Source organism: Saccopteryx leptura, chromosome 7 (assembly GCF_036850995.1).
Source record: "Saccopteryx leptura isolate mSacLep1 chromosome 7, mSacLep1_pri_phased_curated, whole genome shotgun sequence".
NCBI lineage: Eukaryota > Metazoa > Chordata > Mammalia > Chiroptera > Emballonuridae > Saccopteryx > Saccopteryx leptura.
In genome coordinates this window covers 64,235,991-64,258,720 of record NC_089509.1, presented here as the reverse complement: position 1 = coordinate 64,258,720, position 22,730 = coordinate 64,235,991, and the positions used below count along the sequence as shown (strand labels likewise).

The 22,730-nt window shown below is 36.8% G+C and overlaps 1 protein-coding gene across 1 annotated transcript in view; it reads left to right on the top strand.

Annotated features, from left to right (window-relative positions):
- Positions 1 to 4,599: 4,599 nt before the first annotated feature.
- Positions 4,600 to 22,730, top strand: part of PDE11A (phosphodiesterase 11A) — a 477,210-nt gene continuing 459,079 nt past the window's right edge. The window contains exon 1 of the mRNA XM_066345959.1: positions 4,600 to 4,788. Within this exon, the coding sequence (XP_066202056.1) occupies positions 4,600 to 4,788 (189 nt within the window). The remainder of the gene's footprint in view (positions 4,789 to 22,730) is intronic.

Below are 22,730 nucleotides of genomic sequence, written 5' to 3'. Positions count from 1 at the left end.
TGAGCCAACTGGCCAGGGCCTAGAGATATTAATAATATCTATTTCACAGGGTCAGTATTATGATTAATCGCATTAATAATACAGGATATGGCAAAAGTGGGCTTACAATTGTGAGTACACGAAACACAAGGTTTATTATTGTATTATTATTTATTAACTATTGTATTTTCATATGAACAATTGTAAGCCTACTTTTGCTCCATCCTGTAATGGAAGAGTTCAGACTATGTCTGGCACACTGTAAGCATGTATAAATGTTTGCTGCTCTTATCCTGTCTATTTAGCTTAGAATTACTTTATTCCTTGGTGAGTTAACATTCTCATACCAGATGTCATATATTTGCCTATTTCAGTGAGATATTTCTTCTTAATTAGTAAACACTAGTAGAGTGCCAAATGGTTACAGGGCAAAATTAATTCCCTTGGTATTTTTCCTGTTCCTCCTGTCCCTTTCCATACTTCCATTGCTAAATCTATTGTCTTTAATGCACTTTGATGCAAGGGCCATAGGTACTTGCACAGCAGTGATTAAAGATGGCAGCAGTGAATGTTTTAATTGTGATCAACACTGGTAGTTTGAATAGTGATAATGGAAATTTTCTTATAAGTGACCTGTATGTGAAATCTAAATGAGTAAAGAAAGCTTTAGTTTTTAAATTTTTTTAAAAAAGTCTAGTTTCCTGAATTACCAGTAACATTTAATTGGTATAAAAATCAATCCAGGCCCTGGCCAGTTGGCTCAGTGGTAGAGCATCTGCCCTGCGTGTGGAAATCCTGGGTTCAATTCCTGGCCAGGGCACACAGGAGAAGTACCCATCTGCTTCTCCACCCCTCCCCCTCTCCTTCCTCTCTGTCTCTCTCTTCCCCTCCAGCAGCCAAGGCTCCATTGGAGCAAAGTTGGCATGGGCGCTGAGGATGGCTCCATGGCCTTCGCCTCAGACGATAGAATGGCTCCGGTTGCAACGGAGCAACACACCAGATAGGCAGAGTATCGCCCCCTAGGGGGCTTGCCGGGTGGATCCTGGTCAGGCACATGCAGTAGTCTGTCTGTCTGCCTCCCTGCTTCTCACTTCAGAAAAATACAAAAAATAAAATAAAATAAAAAATCAATCCATTCTTTCTGCTTTATATAAATATTTGAAATAAAGATTCTTTAGGTAGTACTGAGATAACATTTTGTTTTTCTGTGATACAAACTTATGGTTATAGTGAATGTATTTTTTTTTTTAATTTTAGTGAGAGGAGGGGAGGCAGAGAGACAGATTCCCACATGCACCCGGACTGGGATCCACCCAGCAAGCCCACTAGGGGGTGATGCTCTGCCCATCTGGGGCCATTGCTCTTTTGCAATAAAGCCTTTTTTTTTAGCACCTAAAACGGAGTCCATTGAGCCATCCTCAGTTCCCAAGGCCAACTTGCTGAACCAATTGAGCTATGGCTGCAGGAGGGGGGGGACTGTGGGGGGTGGAGGGGTGGAGAAGCAGATGGTCACTTCTCCTGTGTGCCCTGACTGGAAATTGAACCTGGGACATCCACATGCCAGGCGGACACTGTACCACTGAGCCAGCCTGCCAGGGCTAGTAAATGTATTTTACTAAAAGACCGTAAGTTTGTTTTTGTGACTATTTTTTCTGTTATGGCTCTTGTTCAAAGGTTCAATGAATTCTGTACCTAGGCAGAGAATTGGTAGAACTCATGTTATCAAGTGAATTTGACTTGAAGGAACTGCTGAGCGAAAGCCAGCCCAGAACTCATATTAGAAATAGAATGCAGTGTTTTGAGTGAAGTTTTTTTTTTTTTGACAGAGATAAAAAGAGTTAGAGAGGGAAAAACAGGAAGGGAGAGAGAAAAGAAGCATCAGTTCTTCTTTGAGACATCTTAGTTGTTCATTGATTGCTTTCTCATATGTGCTTTGACTGGGGGACTACAGTGAGTGACCTCTTACTCAAGCCAGCGACCTTGGGCTCAAGCCAGTGACCTTGGGTTTCAAGCTAGTGACCTTTGGGCTCAAGCCAGCAACCATGGGGTCATGTCTATGATCCCACACTCAAGCCGGTGACCTCAGGGTTTTTAACTTGGGTCCTCTGCATCCTAGTCCCATGCTCTATGCACTGCGCCACCGCCTTGTCAGGCAGTTTGGCATTTTTAAAGTCAGCTTCTCTCTTGGATAAAGTAAATTTTCTTACTCTGCTTTTTATCAGATCTAAAATATTGATTAACATTTTAGTTATTTTGGATACTACCAAAGAGAAAACATCTATATTCCCTGTAGGTGAATTATTAACATTGTTTTGGGTTCCCACATAGATTTAAAGAAATTGGGAACATATAATATGAATTTTGCATATTACTATTATAAAATATTATGCTCTGGTTTCTCTTCAGATTGTATACATCTTTTTCCTTTTACTATTATGAAATATTAGCCTCTCTGTGAGTAATAACTAACTTTAGTTAATCAATACTGTATTTTCAATATTGTCAGAATAACATAAACATTTTCTATTCCAAGTAATTATGAAGGTAAAAATATGTTCAGAGCTGTACTATCAAAAAGTTAGTCTATTTTGATGATTTCTAGAATACTAACTCTTGTTGAAATCCATCACCACTCTTCCCAGGCACCCATTCTTCAAAGAACACAAAGAGCAGACAAAATAAATGCAGGTACTGCATTCATTAACATTTTAAATTACATTTTCCTCAAGAAGTTGAAATTATTTTAATTTTCATATGAGTTTAGGTGGTGAAGGCATATACTTAGTTGTGTAACAGAATTCTTGACAGTCTTAACCAAAATATCTTTGTACAAAATTTATTGAGTACAGCTATCACCATATAATAAAATTTTTCTTATTTAGAACATATATTTCCCACCATGGTAATATTAAATGGGTAGTTTTATTAATACTAACTGAACTTCATAATGTTATTTGATTGATTTTAGTTACTGCTTGATCAAATCAGATAGATTTGTTTATAGCTGAGAATATAAATAAGTGAGAAATTATATGTTACATATATCTTTCTGTGGCCTCATTCTTTTCTGAATAATTATTTTTTCTTTTTTGTGGCAGAGACAGAGAGAGTCAGAGAGAGGAACAGATAGGGACAGACAGACAGGAAAGGAGAGAGATGAGAAACATCAATTCTTTGTTGCAGTTCCTTAGTTGTTCATTGATTGATTTCTCATATGTGCCTTGACCGGTGAACTACAGCAGACTGAGTGGCCCTTGCTTGAGCTAGTGACCTTGGGCTCAAGTTGGTGAGCCTTGCTCAAACCAAATGAGCCCGCACTCAAGCTGGCGATCTCGGAGTCTTGAACCTGGGTCCTCCACATCCCAGTCCAATGCTCTATCCACTGCGCCACCGCCTGGTCAGACTCTGAATAATTTTTAATTTTACAGTTCTTTATATTATTATAGGCATAAAGTATACATAATAAGTATATTTAAGCACATTTTGATTTTGTTCTATCCTTATTTATTTATTTATTTATTTAGTGAGAGAGAGAGAGAGAGAGAGAGAGAGAGAGAGAGAGAGAGAGAGAGAGGAGAAGCATCAACTCATAATTGCAGCAACTTAGTTGTTCATTGATTGCTTTTCATACGTGCCTTGACCGGGGGCTCAAGACAAGCCAGTGACCCTGTGCTCAAGCCAGCAATCTTGGGCTCAAGCCAGGGACCATGGGATAATGTCAATGATATCACATTCAAGTTAGTGAACCGGTGTTCAAGCCGGCAACCTTGAGGTTTCCAACATGGAACCTCAGCATTCCAGGTTGATGCTCTACCCACTGTGCCACCACCAGTCAGGCACGTTCTATCCTTATTTTTAAGTAAGGGGATATCAAATTAGACTTTATGCTTTACATAATATTTTGCACATGAACTTTCAGGGAGTGAAAAGAAAATACTGAATGCAACTGACCTAGATCAATTATGAGAATTGTTTTAACACTGAAGTAAAACCAGGGTTATAGCATAGCAGTTTTGGAAGTAGCTATAGTTAGAAATTTAAGATAAGTATGATAAATATTAAATCTTTATAAAATTGGATGTTATTATATATTTGTGTTTTTGAGCATTCAAACTTTAAAGCAAGCATGTTTTAGATCAGTGGTAGTCAACCTGGTCCCTACCGCCCACTAGTGGGCGTTCCAGCTTTCATGGTGGGCGGTAGCAGAGGAACCAAAGTATAAATAAAAAGATAGATTAAACTATAGTAAGTTGTTTTATAAAAATTTATTCTGCCAAACTTAGTGAAAATCCGACATAAAGTACTTGGTAAGTAATTATTATTATATGCTTTAACTTGCTATAACTCTGCTTTATAAATTTTATAAAATAAAGTTACTTCCCTACTTTATAAATCACCATTACTGTGGAACCAGTGGGAGGTTAAAAATTTTTACTACTAACAGAGATACAAAAGTGGGTGGTAGATATAAAAATGTTGACTACCCCTGCTTTAGATTATTATTTTTGTTTAATACCATTATATTCATTTCAAAGTGATGGATTTCCTTCTTTTCCACCTTGAAAATATGATTTTTCTTAAGTCTGTGACTTCATGTTTCATTGCCAAACAAATTGGGAGATGCTGAGGCAGGCAAGAAGATCTTTATTTAAAAATGTGCTCAGTGCAAAAAAGAAAAAAAAAAAAGTGCTCAGTGCTACACAGTGGAAAAAGGTGGAAAATACAAGACTGGCCCAAATCTCTGAGGCCTCTTTAGCTGAAAAGGACAAGCACCAGAATTTTATTATTCTGATGCAAACAAAAGCAAAGGTAAAACCTAGGCAGCCATGGGAGAGGACCAGAAACTTTGAAGCAAAAAAGAAAGCACATAATTTGTTTTAATAATTTCCTAATTTGCAGCATTAGAAATGAAACATCTATGTTTATATTACCAAAATATTGATATATATCATAAGATCTGCATTTGGATACCTGGTCATCTTCTTTCTTTCTTTCTTTCTTTCTTTCTTTCTTTCTTTCTTTCTTTCTTTCTTTCTTTCTTTCTTTCTTTCTTTCTTTCTTTCTTTCTTTCTGTGAGAGGAGGAGAGATAGTGAGATAGACTCCCACATGCAGCCTTACCATTGGCCCTTCTGGGGCCAATGCTTGAATCAACTGAGCTACTTTTAGCATCTGAGGTTGACCTGCTCAGACCAAATGAGTCATCCTTAGTGTTCAGGGCCATACTCTAACCAATCGAGCCAACAGCTCAGGAGGGGCAGAGGGAGAGAAGAGGGAGAGGGAAGGGAGAAAAGCAGATGGTCACTTCTCTTGTGTCCCCTTACTGGGAATTGAACCCAGGATGTCCATACCCCAGGCTGATACTCTATCCACTGAACCAACCAGTCAGGGAGAGCCTTCATGGTCATCTTGATCAGAGAAATTAGCAATCCTTTGTAGCATAGATTTTTGCATATACAAAATCTTTTCTTTTATGTAGGACACTAATTTTGAAAAAAGACAAGCTAAATTAAAAACAATCAAACCATATTTTAATGTTGTTACAATAGTATTTTTATATTTGTAGTAGTGATTCTTAGCAAGTGGAAGGAATTTTATATTGTTTGAAAAAATATACTTTATGATTTCTTTGTTGGTAGAAAGTAGGTGAGATGGCTCTTAAGTGAAAAAACATTTTAGGGTTGAAATTAAAAATGGTTGGATGAAGAGGAAATGATGATGGAGTAGGCAGATGTTATAACTTCCACTTCCTAGAACCAACGTGGATTACAACTTAACTTAAGAACAATCATCTTGAAAAACTAACTTTGGACTAAACGAAGAGGAATCTATAACCAAGCATCTCTGAAGAAACCACACTGAGACTGGTAGGAAGGGCGGAGATACGGAAAGGGCTGCCCCTCTCCCAGGAGCAAGAGGCAGCCTGGAGGGTCTCTCATGGTGGGCTGGGTTGCCCAGAGAGTTGTGGGTCCTCAGGCCCAGAAATGGAACCCCAGCCTGGAGCCTCAGAGACTAGAGGAGGTGTACGGACAGTATTTATCTGAAAGAAGAGCCAGGTTACTATTTGCAAGAGGGAGACAGAACTCTCAGACCCAGGCTCTGTCTTAAAGGAACCACGCAGAAAACCTCATTCACAGCCACTTACCCAGGGCTCCAGGAGCGACGATTGCTGAGAGGACCAGAGTTGCAAAAGGAGAGTGTCATCTTGGGGGCACAGGGAGAGACTATGGGGGATAGCCACCCTTGGCTGGATCACTCCCCAAACCTAGTGGCCATTTTTCCTGAAAGACCAAACGACAGCAAAGGGAAGCAATTACCTCACCCACAGAGACTCTCCTGCTCCAGTCAGTGCAAAGAGATGCTTAGAAGCAGGGGATGCACCAGGGACACAGGTTTTGAGTGCTGAAGTCAGGGCTACACCCCTCCCCTCCAACTGCTGAGTATCCTCTGAAGGGCAGGAAGGTCCAGCTGCAGTGGCACCCTGTTGCTGGCAGTGGGGGATAGAGCCAAGCGAGGCAGCCCATGCAGCTGCAAGGGGGTGGAGCCCGGTGGCATGAGGCATCCCATGTGCCTATGGGGGGCGGAGCCCAGCAAGGAGTCCCCCACACCTGTGGGAGGCAGAGTCCAGAGGCCCACATGGCGGTGGCAAGGAGCAGAGCTGGGAGAGGTGGCCTGTGCGCCCACAGGGAGCAGGGCCTGGAGAGGCTTCCCATGCACCCGTGAAGAGCAGAGCCAACAAGGCATCCCACATGCCCACAGGGCAGCCCCAGTTGTGGCCCATGAACCCAAATGCCTGGGAATGCCAGTGCCCAAGTGCCTGAGAAGGTGGCAGTGGCAGGGGCCGATGGAAAGACCACATCTCAGAAATAGGCCACAAACACTGGCCTAGAGTAGATAAAAGCCAGCCTAGGAGTGCAGCTGATATTTACAATGGAATAAATGCCCAGCAGAGGCAACCACAAATTCTGGATCACCTGTAGCTCCAAGAAGGTTGCTAAAGGCCAGTCATAAGCAGTGATGCCCACTGGTCTGCACCAGGTTCTGGCCAGAGAGGTCCAGGGCTGGGACATCTAGCGGCCAGATACAAAGAACATCAGCTCAGGACCTAACAACCCTACAAAGATTGGTATCTTAAGGAAGGGCTCCTCACACTTGACCCAGCTAAGGCATAGAAAATGCTGACACAAATAGCAAAAAGATCAGTAGCAGCAGACAAGAATCCCACAGCTGATTACAAACAATAGCTGAGGCCAACACAAGAAGATCTAGAAACAACACAACTGAAAGCTGGAGGCAGACAACACCAACCCTAGACTCAGCTAGCTACACAAACAGTATATCCAAAGGATCAGCCTATACAGAGACAAAATGGGAAGACAGAGAAATGCAATTCAAATAAACAACAACAGAAATCCCTAGAAAAAGAACTGAATGAGATGGAAATAACCAAGATACTGGATGCAGAATTTAGAATAATGATTGTTAGGATGCTCAAGGATCTTAGAGCAACAATAGATGGACATAATGAGCACCTAAAAAAAGAGATAGCAAGCATCAAAAAGGACATTGAAATCATAAAAAAGAATCAGACAGAAATGACAAACACAATATATGAAGACTACACTAGAAGGAATTAAAAGCAGGCTGGATGAAGCAGAGAATCAAATCAGCAATTTAGAGACAATATAAGCAAAATCACAGAAGCAGAACAGCAAAAAGAAAAGAGGATCAGTAAGTCTGAGGAAACTCTAAGAGAGCTCTGTGACAACATGAAAAGAAACAACATCTGCATAATAGGGTTTCCTGAAGAAGAAGAGAAAGAACAAGAGATAGAGAACCTGATTGAAGAAATCATAGCTAAAAACTTCCCTAAATTGATGAAGGAAAAAGTCACACAATTTCAAGAAGCACAGAGAATCCCATTAAAAAGGAACCCAAAGAGACCTACAACAAGATACATCATAATTAAAATACCAAAGCTAAGAAATAAAGAAAAAATACTAAAAGCTGCAAGAGAAAAGCAGTCAATCTCCTACAAAGGAGCCTCCATAAAGATGACATCTAGTTTTTTAACAGAAACACTTGAGGCTAGAAGGGAATGTCAAGAAATATTCAAAGTAATGCAAAACAAGAGCCTACAACCAAGATTTATTTATCCAGCAAGGCTATCGTTTAAAACTGAAGGAGAAATAAAAAGCTCCCCAGACAAAACCCCCCCCAAAATCCCAAAGCCCCAAAACTCAAGGAATTCATTACAACCAAACCAATGCTGCAAGAAATGTTAAGGGGCCTGTTATAAACAGAACAAAGGGAAAAAAATATAGAAAAATAAAAATGTAGATTTAAAGAATAAAATGGCAATAAACAACTACATATCAATAATAACTTTAAATGTAAATGGATTAAATGCTCCAATCAAAAGACATAGGGTTGCTGCATGGATAAGAAAACAGGACCCGTACATATGCTGTCTACAAGAGACCCACCTCAAAACAAAAGATACACATAGACTAAAAGTAAAGGGATGGAAAAAATATTTCATGCAAATGGAAATGAAAAAAAAAAGCTGTGGTAGCAATACTTATATCTGACAAAATAAACTTTAAAACAAAGGCTATAGTAAGTGATAAAGAAGGTCACTACATAATAATAAAAGGAGCAATACAACAGGAGGTTATAACCATGGTAAATATTTATATACCTAATATAGTAGCACACAAATATATAAAGCAGATTTTGATGGACATAAAGGTCGAGATCAATAGCCATACTATAATAGTAGGGGATTTCAATACCCCACTAACATCACTAGATAGATCCTCAAGAAAGAAAATTAACAAAGAAACAACAGCCTTAAAGGACACACTAGGTCAACTAGATTTAATAGATATCTCCAGAACCTTTCACTCTAAAGTAGCAGAATATATATTCTTTTCAAGTGCTCATGGTACATTCTTTAGGATAGACCACATGTTAGGACACAAAACAAGTCTCAATAAATTTAAGAAGATTGAAATCATGTCAAGCATCTTCTCTGATCACAATGGCATGAAACTAGAAATCAACTACAATAGAAAAACTGAAAAACATTCAAACACTTGGAAACTAAATAGCATGCTATTAAATAATGAATGGGTTAACAATGAGATCAAGAAAGAAATAAAAAATTTTCTCAAAACAAATGGAAATGAACATACAACAACTCAAAATTTATGGGACACAGCAAAAGCAGTCCTGAGAAGAAAGTATTACATAGCATTACAGTCATACCTTAAGAGCAAGAAAAATCTCAAATAAACAACTTAACCCTGCATCTAAAAGAACTAGAAAAATAACAGCAAGTAAAGCTCAGAGGAAGTAGTTGGAAGAAAATAATAAAGATTAGAGCAAAAATAAATGACATAGAGGCTAAAAAAAACCAATATAGAATATTGATAAAACGAAGAGATCGTTCTTTGAAAAGGTAAATAAGATTGCTGAACCTGTAATCAGACTCACCAAGAAAAAAAAAGAGAGAACTCAAATAAAAAAAATTAAAGATGAGAGTGGAGAAGTAACAACTGACACAACAGAAATACAAAGGATTATAATAATATACTATGAAGAATTGTATGCAAAAATTAGACAACCTAGATGAAATGCACAAATTCCTTGAAACATATAATCTTCTAAAAATCATTCTGAAAGAGTCAGAAAACCCAAATAGACAGATTACAACAAATGAGATTGAAACAGTTATCAAAAACTCCCAACAGGCCTGACCTGTGGTGGCGCAGTGGATAAAGCGTCAACCTGGAAATGCTGAGGTCGCCAGTTCGAAACCCTGGGCTTGCCTGGTCAAGGCACATATGGGAGTTGATGCTTCCTGCTCCTCCCCCCTTCTCTCTCTATCTTTCTCCTCTCTCTCTCCTTTCTAAAATGAATAAATAAAATAAAAATAAAATAGTTTAAAATATGTTAAAAAAACCCCCAAAACTCCCAACAAAGAAAAGTCCTGGGCCGGATGGCTTCACAAGTGAATTCTACCAAATATTGAAAGAATTAACACTGATCCTTCTCAAGCTATTTCAAAACATTCAAGAAGAGGGAAGACTTCCAAACTCCTTTGATGAGGTGAGCATAATCCTTATTCCAAAACTAGGCAAAGACAATACAAAGAAAGAAAACTATGCACCAATATCCCTGATGAATTTAGATGCTAAAATTCTCAACAAAATATTAGCAACCCTGATCCAGCAACATATGAAAAAAATCATACATCATGATCAAGTGGGATTTATTCTTGGGAGGCAAAGCTGGTACAATATTTGCAAATCAATCAAAGTGATTCATCATATAAACAAGAGGAAGGAGAAAAATCACATGATAATAGCAATAGATGCAGAAAAAGCATTTGATAAAATACAGCACCAATTTATGATCAAAACTCTCAGCAAAGTGGGAATACAGGGAACATACCTCAACATGATAAAGGCCATCTATGACAAATCCACAGCCAACATTATACTCAATGGGAAAAAATTAAAAGCAATCCCCTTACGATGAATAATGAGGCAGGGATGCCCCCTTTCACCACTCTTATTCAACATAGTTCTGGAAGTCTTAGCCACAGCAATCAGACAAGAAGAAATAAAAGGCATACAAATTGAAAAAGAAGAAGTAAAACTATCATTATTTGCTGATGACATGATACTGTACATAGAAAACATTAAAGTCTCAGTCAAAAAACTACTAGACCTGATAAAGGAATTCAGTAAGGTGCAGGATATAAAATTAATATTCAGAAAACAGAGGCATTTTTATACACCTACAATAAACTGTCTGAAAGAGAAATTAAGAAAAACAATCCCCTTCACTATTGCAACAAAACAAATATAGTACCTAGGAGTAAATTTAACCAAAGAGGTTAAAGACTTGTACTTGGAAAATTATAGAACATAGATAAAAGAAACAAGAAAGATACAAATAAGTGGAAGCATATACTATGTTCATGGATAAAAAGAATATACATCATTAAAATGTCTACATTACCCAAAGCAATTTATAAATTCAATATAATTCCTATTAAAATACCAATGATATACTTTAAAGATATAGAACAAATATTCCAAAAATTTATATGGACCCCCAAACAACATGAATAGCCTTAGTAATCTTGAAAAAGAAGAATAAAGTGGGTGGTACCACACTTCCTGATATCAAGTTATACTATAAGGCCATTGTACTCAAACAGTTTGGTACTGGCATAAGAACAGGCATTTAGATCAATAGAACAGAACAGAGAACCCAGAAATAAACCCATACCTTTATAGACAATTGATATTTGACAAAGGAAGTATTAGCATACAATGGAGTAAAGACAGCCTCTTCAACAAATGGTGTTAGAAAAATTGGACAGCTAGCTGTAAAAGAAAAACAAAACTAAATCACCAACTTATACCATTCACAAAAATAAACTCAAAATGGATAAAAGCCTTAAATGTAAGGCATGAAACCATAAGCATCTTAGAAGAAAACATAGGCAGTAAGCTCACCGACATCTCTCGCAGCAATATATTTGCTGATTTATCTCCACGGGCAAGTGAAATAAAGGACAGGATGAACAAATCGGACTATATCAAACTAAAAAGCTTTTGCACAGCTAAGACAATAAGAACAGAATAAAAAGACAAACTACACAATGGGAAAACATATTTGACAATACATCTGATAAGGGGTTAAGAACCAAAATTTATAAAGAACTTGTAGAACTCAACACCAGGAAGACAAACAATCCAATCAAAAATGGGCAAAAGAAATGAATAGACATTTCTCCAAAGAGGACATGCAGATGGCTAATAGGCAGATGAAAAAATGTTCAACATCACTAATAATAAGAGAAATGCAAATTAAAACCACGAGATACAACCTCACACCAGTCAGAGTGGCACTAATTAACAAAACAACACATAATAAGTGCTGACAAGGATGTGGAGAAAAGGGAACCCTCCTGCCCTGCTGGTGGGAACACAGACTGGTGCAGCCACTATAGAAAACAGTATGCAGATTCCTCAAAAAATTAAAAATCGAACTGCCTTTGACCCAGCCATTACACTTTTAGGAATATATACTAAGAATACCAAATCACTGATTCAAAATAAGAAATGCACCCCCATGTTTATTGCAGAATTGTTTACAATAGCCAAGATCTGTTAACAGCCTAAGTGTCCATCAGTGGACAAGTGGATTAAAAAGCAGTGGTACATATACACAATGGAATACTATGGGGCCATGAAAAAGAAGGAAATCTTACCTTTTGTAACAACATGGATGGACCTGGAAACTATTATGCTAAGTGAAATAAGCCAGGCAGAGAAAGAAAAATATCATTTGACCTCACTCATTTGAGGAATCTAGTGAACAATGTGAACTGAGGAGTGGAATAGAGGCTGAGGAGGGATCAAAGGGACCGAATGGAAAGTGGACAGAGGGAAAGGGGATGAGGGGATGGGATCAGAGAAGGGAAAGTGATTGGTGAAATTATATACACATAACACAGCGTTATAGAGAGTAGGAGGGCAAATACTGGAAAGAGGAGGGGAGGTCATTGGGGAGGGGGGTAAGAGGGATGTTGAGGGGAATACGGGGTTGGTGGGGGATGTATTTGGTAGGACACTTGAATCTATATAAACACAATAAATTAAAATCAATAAAAATTAAAAAAAAGAAGCAATATCAAAATATCTTAAATAACAGTTTTATTGGTTTTTGTCAGATATTATTTAATATTTTTTCATTAATATTTTAAAACTTTCTTATAGTCAAGTTTTGTGTACCTCTTTCATTGTTCTTATTTAAGTATTAAATGCATGAAATAAAAAAATGGTTGGAAAAGACTATAATATCTTTGCAAAGCTATTTATTACTCTTGGTTATGCATATATATATACATATATACATACATATATGTCATTAGAATTCACTTCAAAAAGAGAATACAACTCTAAAATAGAGTGCAACTGTATTTTGATTTGTTTTGGGGGTCTAGCATTTCTTACAGTCCCAGATTTCAGATCACTACTACAATACTATTGAAAGGTTTTTATTTTATTTTATTTTTAAATTCTTTTTTTTTAGGTGAAATTTACATAACATACAATTAGCCATTTTAAAGTTATACAATTTAGTAGCGTTTGGTGCTTTTATGGTGTTGTACAATTCTCACCTCTCTGTAGGTTCGAAACTTTTTTATTGCCCTAGAACCCTGGTCAGCAAACTGCGGCTGGCGAGCCACATGCGGCTCTTTAGCCCCTCGAGTGTGACTCTCCCACAGAATACCATGTGCGGGCGCTACCTCAATAAGGAATGTACCTACCTATATAGTTTAAGTTTAAAAAATTTGGCTCTCAAAAGAAATTTCAATCGTTGTACTGTTGATATTTGGCTCTGTTGACTAATGAGTTTGCTGACCGCTGCCCTAAAAGAACCCCTATACCCAATAAGTAATCACTTCTCATGTCCTCCTACCTCTAGCCTTTGAAAACCACCAATCTTTCTATCTTTATGGATTTGCCTATTTTATATATGTCATCTAAAAAGGGCTTTTTATGAAGAAAGTTGGAATCTTGTGCACTGTTTTATTTTGAGTGCACATATAGTATCTTTCACTTTGTCAAAAGAGGCATTTGGCTTATTTTAAACTGTACTAATGTTTCTAGTAAGATCGTGTTTTAGGTTGGCCTTGGCCTATCCTTAGTGATGCTATCAACTAAAAATGCCCAGGACACTCACTTGGGTTGGTACCACCTGTGCTGAGCCCCCACAGACATTTCCTCTAAGGATGCCAAAGTTGTGGCTGGACTTGCATTTGTGGTTCTTATGATGAAAATCACAACTCAGCAACAACCATCAAGGAACTTTGAAAAGATAGTGTTAATTATTCACAAGTACTGAAAGGAATATGGATTGCCTGGGACCAGACAGTGAGGTCACTTGTTGGGAGGGTAAGCAGAGAGAGGGAGAGAGTGTCCACTCCAGCGAGCAAGCACAGACCTGAGGTTCTGCTTTTATTGGGGTCAAGGGCAGAGTGCCTAGGATTTCATTGGTTCACGTTTTAATGGTGAATTTAAAACATAAGAGCAGGAAAGAAAGCATAGGAAGGGAAAAGGAAATGGTCAGCCATATAGTCAGTGTGCTCTACCAGAGCTTTCTAAACAAAACAACAAAAGGGAACTTAATGGTGGGACGGCCTGGCTCATCTAGCCCTATAGCTGGCAGTGTGTTTATGCCAGCTGGATGTCTGAATTTCATGCTTCTCAGTCAAAAGCTTGATTTCAGGCACTTCCATTATAATCAGAAAAGCTAATTGTCAGCCACTCACACTACAGATAGGTAAAATATAATGAATTTTTGTTATCTGATATTTTGGGGAAATGGGCCTTGTGGGGAGTTAAATGGTTTGGTGAAAACAAAATTAGCACATGTAGAGGTTGTTAGATTTTTTTGTGTGTATGTGAAAATAACATACTTTTCATTGTCTTGAAGTCTTAAAATTGATACAAGCAAAACAGGATGTGATGGTATAGGGAATATATAGTAAGAATAATTGCTTTAGAGTGCCACTAATAGGTCCCAGTATTGGAAGATTATATTAGTTTCCTAGCTTTTCTATAGCAATGTACCATAAACTGGATAGTTTAAAATCGCAGAAATTTAGTTTGAGAGTTCTGGAGGATAGAAGTGCCAAATCAAGATGTTGGCAGAGCCATGAGTCCTTCCTTGCTTCTTCTTAGCTTCTGGTGGCTTGCCAGTAATCTTAGTGTTTTTGGCATACTGCTGCATATTTTCAGTTTTTGCCTTTGTCATCACATGGTCCCTGTGTGTCTCTGTCCTCACATAGCTATCTCATAAGAATACTAGTTATATTGGATTGGGGGCCCAACCAACCACAGCATGACCTCATTTCAACTTACCTAATTATATCCACATCGACTCTATGTCTAAAGAAAGCCACATTCTGAGGTACTAGGGGTTAGAATCTTAATATATCTTTTTTCAGGGGATACCCATAATAAAAAAGACCATATATACATGTAAAATAAATTCATAGGTAATTTGTAAAATACTTATATTAAAACAAAATAGAATGAAATTTAATCTTGTGCTGAATCAAAATGCTTCAGCATTTTTTAAAACATCAACACAGTTTTAATTAACACATTATCATTGTATTTAGTGTGTGCAAAAATGCCGGTTAGTACGTATTCTATAATACTAATTTAGTTTGGTCTTTTCCCCAGGTTCCTGGGAAGGAATCTCTAAAACCTTGGACTACTTAATCACAGGAGTATCTTTGTTATTTGAAGTTGGGCCCTGGGATCAGGGCCTGATATTATGCCAATGAAATGATTTGTATTGTCTTCAAGATAGTTTCAGAATGAGGCCTGCCTAAGCCAGAAAGACCAACAATGTGATTAGAGAATTAGGGCCTTGGGCTAGGTCAGGGGTCGGGGAAACTTTTTGGCTGAGAGAGCCGTGAATGCCACATATTTTAAAATGTAATTCTGTGAGAGCCATACAATGACCTGTGTACGTTTTGCATTATCCAATAAAAAATTGGTGTTGTCCCGGAGGACAGCTGTGATTGGGTCCAGCCACCCACAACTATGAACATGAGCGGTAGGAAATGAATGGATTGTAATACATGAGAATGTTTTATATTCTTAACATTATTCTTTTTTTTATTAAAGATTTGTCTGCGAGCCAGATGCAGCCATCAAAAGAGCCACATCTGGCTCGTGAGCCATAGGTTCCTGAACCCTGGGCTAGGTGATATCAGTCAGACCTCCAGAGGTAGGAAATAGGAGATTGAATTTAGTCACATGGCTAATGATTCAATCAATCACATCTAGAAAGAGATCTTCATTTAGCTGGTTCTGATTTATATCCTTTATAATAACACCATAATTGTAAATATAGTGCTTTCCTGAGTTCTGTGAATCATTTTTGCATACGTTAAATTTGAGGGGATCCTGGAAACCTTCACATTTATAACAAGTAGGTTAGATGTTTGGGTGGCCTGGGGACCCTGAACTTGCAGCTGGTGTCTGAAGTGAGAGCAGTATTATTGGGGACAATGGAGTCTGCTAATTCCAGGCAGACAGTGTCACTATTGAATTGCATTTCTTGCAATAGGATTTTCAGTTGAGAAAATGCTGAATAAATCAGTTTTAAACCTGTATTTATTGTTTGCATTTATATTGCTCTTTAATTTTCAAAGTAATATTTTCCCTGGTAGTGTCATTTTATTATTTTATTGTCTTATTACAAGAGCAGTCAACTTTTGAAGTCCTAATTTGTAGACTAATTATAACCTAATAATATTTGTTCCTCTAGAAGCTAATATTTTGTTCCTCTAGAACAGGGGTCAGTAACCTATGGCTCACGAACCAGATGTGGCTCTTTTGATGGCTGCATCTGGCTCGCAGACAAATCTTTAATAAAAAAATAATAACATTAAAAATATAAAACATTCTCATGTATTACAATCCATTCATTTCTTACCACTCATATTCATGGTTGTGGGTGGCTGGAGCCAATCACAGCTGTCCTCCGGGACAACACCAAATTTTTATTGGATAATGCGTAATGTACGTGGGTCATTGTATGGCTCTCACGGAATTACATTTTAAAATATGTGGTGTTCATGGCTCTCTCATCCAAAAAGCTTCCTGACCCCTGCTCTAGAAGCTAATATTTTGAGGATTTTATTACTTATTAGCATTTATTTGAAATCATATTAAAACTTATTACAAATATATATTCTATTGTATTATAGGTTCTTGTCAAAGATTAAAAGCTGTGTAGAAGGCTTGACTTTAACATTATTTAAGAATTAGCAATATAATTTCCCAAAGTCAGATTGTTTAAGTAACATTTGTGACTTATTTAGGAATATAATATTATTATTTGTTAGTTCACCTGATGAAGGAAGAATAATATATAGCAGGATGAAACTGGGCCCCTATCTCACATCATTCACAAAAACTTGAAGTAGATTAGAGACTTAAACATAAAACCTGAAACTAAAACTCTTAGAAGAAAACATAGGGAAAAACTCCTTGACATTGGTCTTGGCAATGATTTTCTGGATAAGACACCAAAAGCCCAAACAATAAGAGCAAAAACAATAAGTGGGATTACATCAAACTAAAAAGCTTCTGGAAAAAAAAATGAAAAGCTTCTGTACAGCAAAAGAAATAGTCAACAAAATAGAAAGGTAACCTATAGAATGGGAGAAAATATCTGCAAATCATATCCTTATAAGAAGTTAAGATCCAAATTATATAAAAACCTACAACTAATTAGTGAAAAAACAAACAACCTGATTAAAAGTGGACAAAGAAATTGAATAGACATTTTCCGCAAAATATACAAATGGCCAACAGGTAGATGAAAAGGTGTTCACATCATTAATCATCAAAGAAATGCAAATTAAAACCACAATGAGACATCACTTCACAACTGCATGTATCTATAAATTTATATGTATATAGATATAAATATGAATATTATACAGCATGTGAGAGAAGGAAATCTTGCCATTTGCAACACTTTGGATGACTCTTGAAGTCAATGTACTAGTGAAATAAGTTTGCCAGAAAAAGACAAATACTATATATTATCACATATATGGAATATAAAAAAGCTGAGCTCAAACACAGAGTAGAGTTATCAGGGTCTGGGGCGTGAAGTAATGGGGAGATATTGGTCAAAGCAGACAAACATAGTTATCAGATTAATAAGTTCTGGGTATCTAATGGGCAGCACAGTGATTATGGCTTAAAAATTGCTAAGGAGTACACCTTAAATTCTCTCAGTACAAAAAAGAAATGGTAATTATGTGATTGGGTAATGGTTTTGGCTAATGCTAAGGTGGTAATCATTTTTCTAATATACAAGTATATTAAATCAACATGTACACCTTAAACTTATACAAAATTATATGTCAATTATATCTCACTAAAACTGGATAAAAAGAATAATATAAGTATCTTGCTATGGTAATAAAGCTAGGGTTTTAATTAGGATATTTAGAATAAAACAAGTATTTAAAAAATACTTTAGCATAACTTAATCAAGAACCGACTTGAATAATTAAGAACCAGGAATTAAATAGTTTAGTTTTAATACAAACAGTGGAAAACTGTCAACCACATATTATTTTCTATGTATGAAAATAATGGGAAATAATTACACATATTAGTTTTAGTTAAAACTAATTAGTTTTAACTAAAACTAAAACCATTTTAGTTTTAAAAAGAATAAGAAAATAATAATTTTAAACAAGATTCTTTATATGACTTGCTTAGGGTATAGTTTTATAAATTTCGTGATTAAAATTTAATTGGTTTTTATTCTTTTCCCCCTAAGTTCAGTAAAATTCTTATTAAAATTTGGTAACTTGCTATGCTGGAAGTATTTTTTTTGCTTGCTTGCTTGCACATGTGCATGAGAGAGAGAGAGAGAGAGAGAGAGAGAGAAACAGACTGGAACAGACACACAGGAAGGGAGAGAGATGAGAAGTATCAACTTGTTATTGCAGCACTTTAGTTGTTCATTGACTGCTTTCTCATATATACCTTGATTGGAGAGCTCCAACTGAGCCAGTGACTCCTCGTTCAAGTCAGCAACCTTGGGGTCAAGCCAACGACCTTGGGCTTCAGAGCAGTAACCCTGTGCTCAAGCCTGTGAGCCTGCACTCAAGCTGGCAACCTTGGGGTTTCGAACCTGGGTCCTCAGCGTTCCAGGTCCACGCTCTATTCACTGCACACACTACCACCTGATCAGGATAAGCTGCAAGTCTCTCTCTCTTTTTAAAAAACATTTAAAAAATTTTATTTATTCATTTTAGAGAGAAAAGAGAAAGAGAGAGGGAGAGAAAGAGAGTGAAGGAGGGAGGAGCAGGAAGCATCAATTCCCATATGTGCCTTGACCAGGCAAGCCAGGGTTTCAAACCTGTGACCTCAGCATTCCAGGTCAAAGCTTTATCCACTGCGCCACCACAGGCCAGGCTAGGCTGCAAGTCTTGATTGATCTGTTTCAGATTCTTTTTTTTTTAAAAATTAATTTTACTAAGGTGACATCAATAAATCAGAGTACATATGTTCAAAGAAAACATGTCCAGGTTATCTTGTCAATCAATTATGTTGCATACCCATCACCCAAAGTCAGATTGTCCTCAGTCACCTTCTATCTAGTTTTCTTTGTGCCCCTCCCCCTTTTCCTCTCCCCCCCCCCCCAACCACCACACTCTTATCAATGTCTCTTAGTCTCGTTTTTATGTCCCACCTACGTATGGAATAATGCAGCTCTTGTTTTTTTCTGATTTACTTATTTCACTTCATATAATGTTATCAAGATCCCACCATTTTGTTGTAAATGATCCACTGTGAACAATGCTGCAATGAACATGGGGCTGCATGTGTCTTTATGTATCAATGTTTCTGAGTTTTGGGGGTATATACCCAGTAGAGGGATTGCTGGGTCATAAGGTAGTTCTATTTTCAGTTTTTTTTTTATATGTGCCACATCTTCTTTATCTAGTCTTCTATTTTTTTTTTTTTTTACAGTGATTAAAGCCTTTAAGCAAACTCTTGGCCAATACAGCAAGATTCCATAAAAGAGTAGTGTCCTTAACATGTTCACCAAGTCCAAGTTGGCCCTAACACCATGCCAAATCCCTGAAAAATGCAACCCAACCCCAGTTCAGTCTGTTAGGAGCTGTCACAAGGAAGAGGAGTCCAGGAAAAGCCCACATCCAGGAAAAGTCCGCATGGCACTGAAATTGTTGTCACAATTCTATACTTTGCAGCTCATGTCCAAGTCCCAATGACCGCTGCTTCTAGCTGATAATGATTCAGGTAGATATTTTCAGTTTTTTGAGGAACCACCATACTTTCTTCCATAATGGTTGTACTACTTTACATTCCCACCAACAGTGAATGAGGATTCCTTTTTCTCCACAGCCTCTCCAACATTTGCTATTACCTGTCTTGTTAATAATAGCTAATCTAACAGGTGTAAGGTGGTATCTCATTGCAGTTTTATTTGCATTTCTCTAATAACTAATGAAGATGAGCATCTTTTCATATATCTGTTGGCCATTTGTATTTCTTCCTGGGAGAAGTGTCTGTTCATGTCCTCTTCCCATTTTTTTATTGGATTGTTTGTTTGTTTGTTGTTGAGTTTTATGAGTTCTTTGTATATTTTGGATATTAGGTCCTTATCTGAGCTGTTGTTTGAAAATATCATGTCCCATTTAGTTGACTGTCTGTTTATTTTGTTGTCAGTTTCTCTTGCTGAGCAAAAACTTCTTAGTCTGATGTAGTCCCATTCATTAATTTTTTCCTTCATTTCCCTTGCCTTTGGAGTCAAATTCATAAAATGCTCTTTAAAACCAAGGTCCATGAGTTTAGAACCTATGTCTTCTTCTATGCACTTTATTGTTTCAGGTCCTATATTTAGGTTTTTGATCCATTTTGAATTAATTTTAGTACAAGGGACAAATTGTAGTTGAGTTTCATTCTTTTGCATGTGGTTTTCCAGTTTCCCCAGCACCATTTATTGAAGAGGCTTTCTTTCCTCCATTGTGTGTTGTTGGCCCCTTTATCAAAAATTATTTGACTATATATATGTGGTTTTATTTCTGGACTTTCTATTCTGTTCCATTGGTCTGAGTGTCTATTTTTCTGCCAATACCATGCTGTTTTGATTGTCGTGGCTCTATAATATAGTTTGAAGTCAGGTATTGTAATGCCCCCAGCTTCATTCTTTTTCTTTAGGATTGCTTTGGCTATTCGGGGTTTTTTATAGTTCCATATAAATCTGATGATTTTTTGTTCCATTTCTTTAAAAAATGTCATTGGAATTTTGATGGGAATTGCATTAAATTTGTATATTGCTTTGGGTAATATGGCCATCTTGATTATATTTATTCTTTCTATACAAGAGCAAGGAATATTCTTCCATCTCATTGTATCTTTTTCGATTTCCCTTAACAATGCTTTGTAGTTTTCATTATATAAGTCCTTTACATTCTTTGTTATGTTTATTCCTAGGTATTTTATTTTTTTTGTTGCAATCGTGAAGGGGATTATTTTTTGAGTTCGTTCTCAAAAGTTTCATTGTTGGCATATAGAAAGGCTATGGACTTCTGTATGTTAATTTTGTATCCTGCGACCTTACTGTATTGGTTTATTGTTTCTAGTAGTCTTTTTGTAGATTCTTTGGGGTTTTCGATGTATACGATCATATCATCTGCAAAAAGTGATACCTTTACTTCTTCTTTTCCGATATGGATGCCTTTTATTTCTTTGTCTTGTCTGATTGCTCTGGCTAGAACCTCTAGCACCACATTAAATAAGAGTGGAGAGAGTGGACAACCCTGTCTTATTCCTGATTTAAGGGGGAAAGCCTTCAGTTTTGTACCATTTAATATGATGTTAGTTGATGGTTTATTATATATGGCCTTTATCATGTTGAGATATTTTCCTTCTATACCCATTTTGTTGAGAGTCTTAAACATAAAATTGTGTTGTATTTTATCGAATGCCTTTTCTGCATCTATTGATAAGATCATGTGGTTTTTGTTCTTTGTTTTGTTGATGTGGTGTATTATGTGAACTGTTTTATGTATGTTAACCATCCTTGAGATTCTGGGATGAATCCCACTTGATCATGATGTATTATTTTTTTAATATGTTGTATTTGATTTGCTAGTATTTTGTTTAGTATTTTAGCATCTGTATTCATTAGAGATATTGGTCTGTAGTTTTCTTTTTTTGTGCTGTCCTTGCCTGGTTTTGGTATGAGGGTTATGTTGGCCTCATAAAATGTGTTTGGAAGTATTGCTTCTTCTTCAATTTTTTGGAAGACTGAGTAGAGTAGGAACCAAGTCTTCTTTGAATGTTTGATAGAATTCACTAGTATAACCGTCTAGGCTTGGACTTTTATTTTGGGGGAGGTTTTTAATAGTTTTTTCTATTTCTTCCCTACTAATTGGTCTGTTTAGGCTTTCTGCTTCTTCTTGACTCAGTCTAGGAAGGTTGTATTTTTCTAGGAATTTATCTATTTCTTCTAGATTTTTGAATTTAGTGGCATAAAGTTTTTCATAGTATTCTACAATAATTCTTTGTATATCTATGATGTCCGTGGTGATTTCTCCTCTTTCATTTTGGATTTTGTTTATATGAGTTCTTTCTTTTTTTTCCTTGGTGAGTCTTGCCAAGGGTTTGTCAATTTTGTTGATCTTTTCAAAGAACCAGCTCCTTGTTCTATTAATTTTTTCTATAGTTTTTCTGTTCTCTATTTCATTTATTTCTGCTCTGATTTTTATTATCTCCTTTCTTCGGCTGGTTTTGGGTTGTCTTTGTTCTTCTTTTTCCAGTTTCTTAAGGTGTGAAGTTAAGTGGTTCACTTGGGCTTTCTCTTGTTTGTTCATATATGCCTGAAGTGATATGAACTTCCCTCTTATCACTGCTTTTGCTGTATCCCATAGATTCTTATATGTCGTATTGTCATTTTCATTTGTCTGTATATATCTTTTGATCTAGCACTTATTTCTTCTTTGACCCATTTTTTTAAAAGTATGTTGTTTAGTTTCCACATTTTTGTGGGGTTTTTTTGCTCTTTTTTTGCAGTTGAATTCTAGTTTCAAGGCTTTATGATCAGAAAATATGCTTGGTACAACTTCAATTTTTCTGAATTTGCTGAT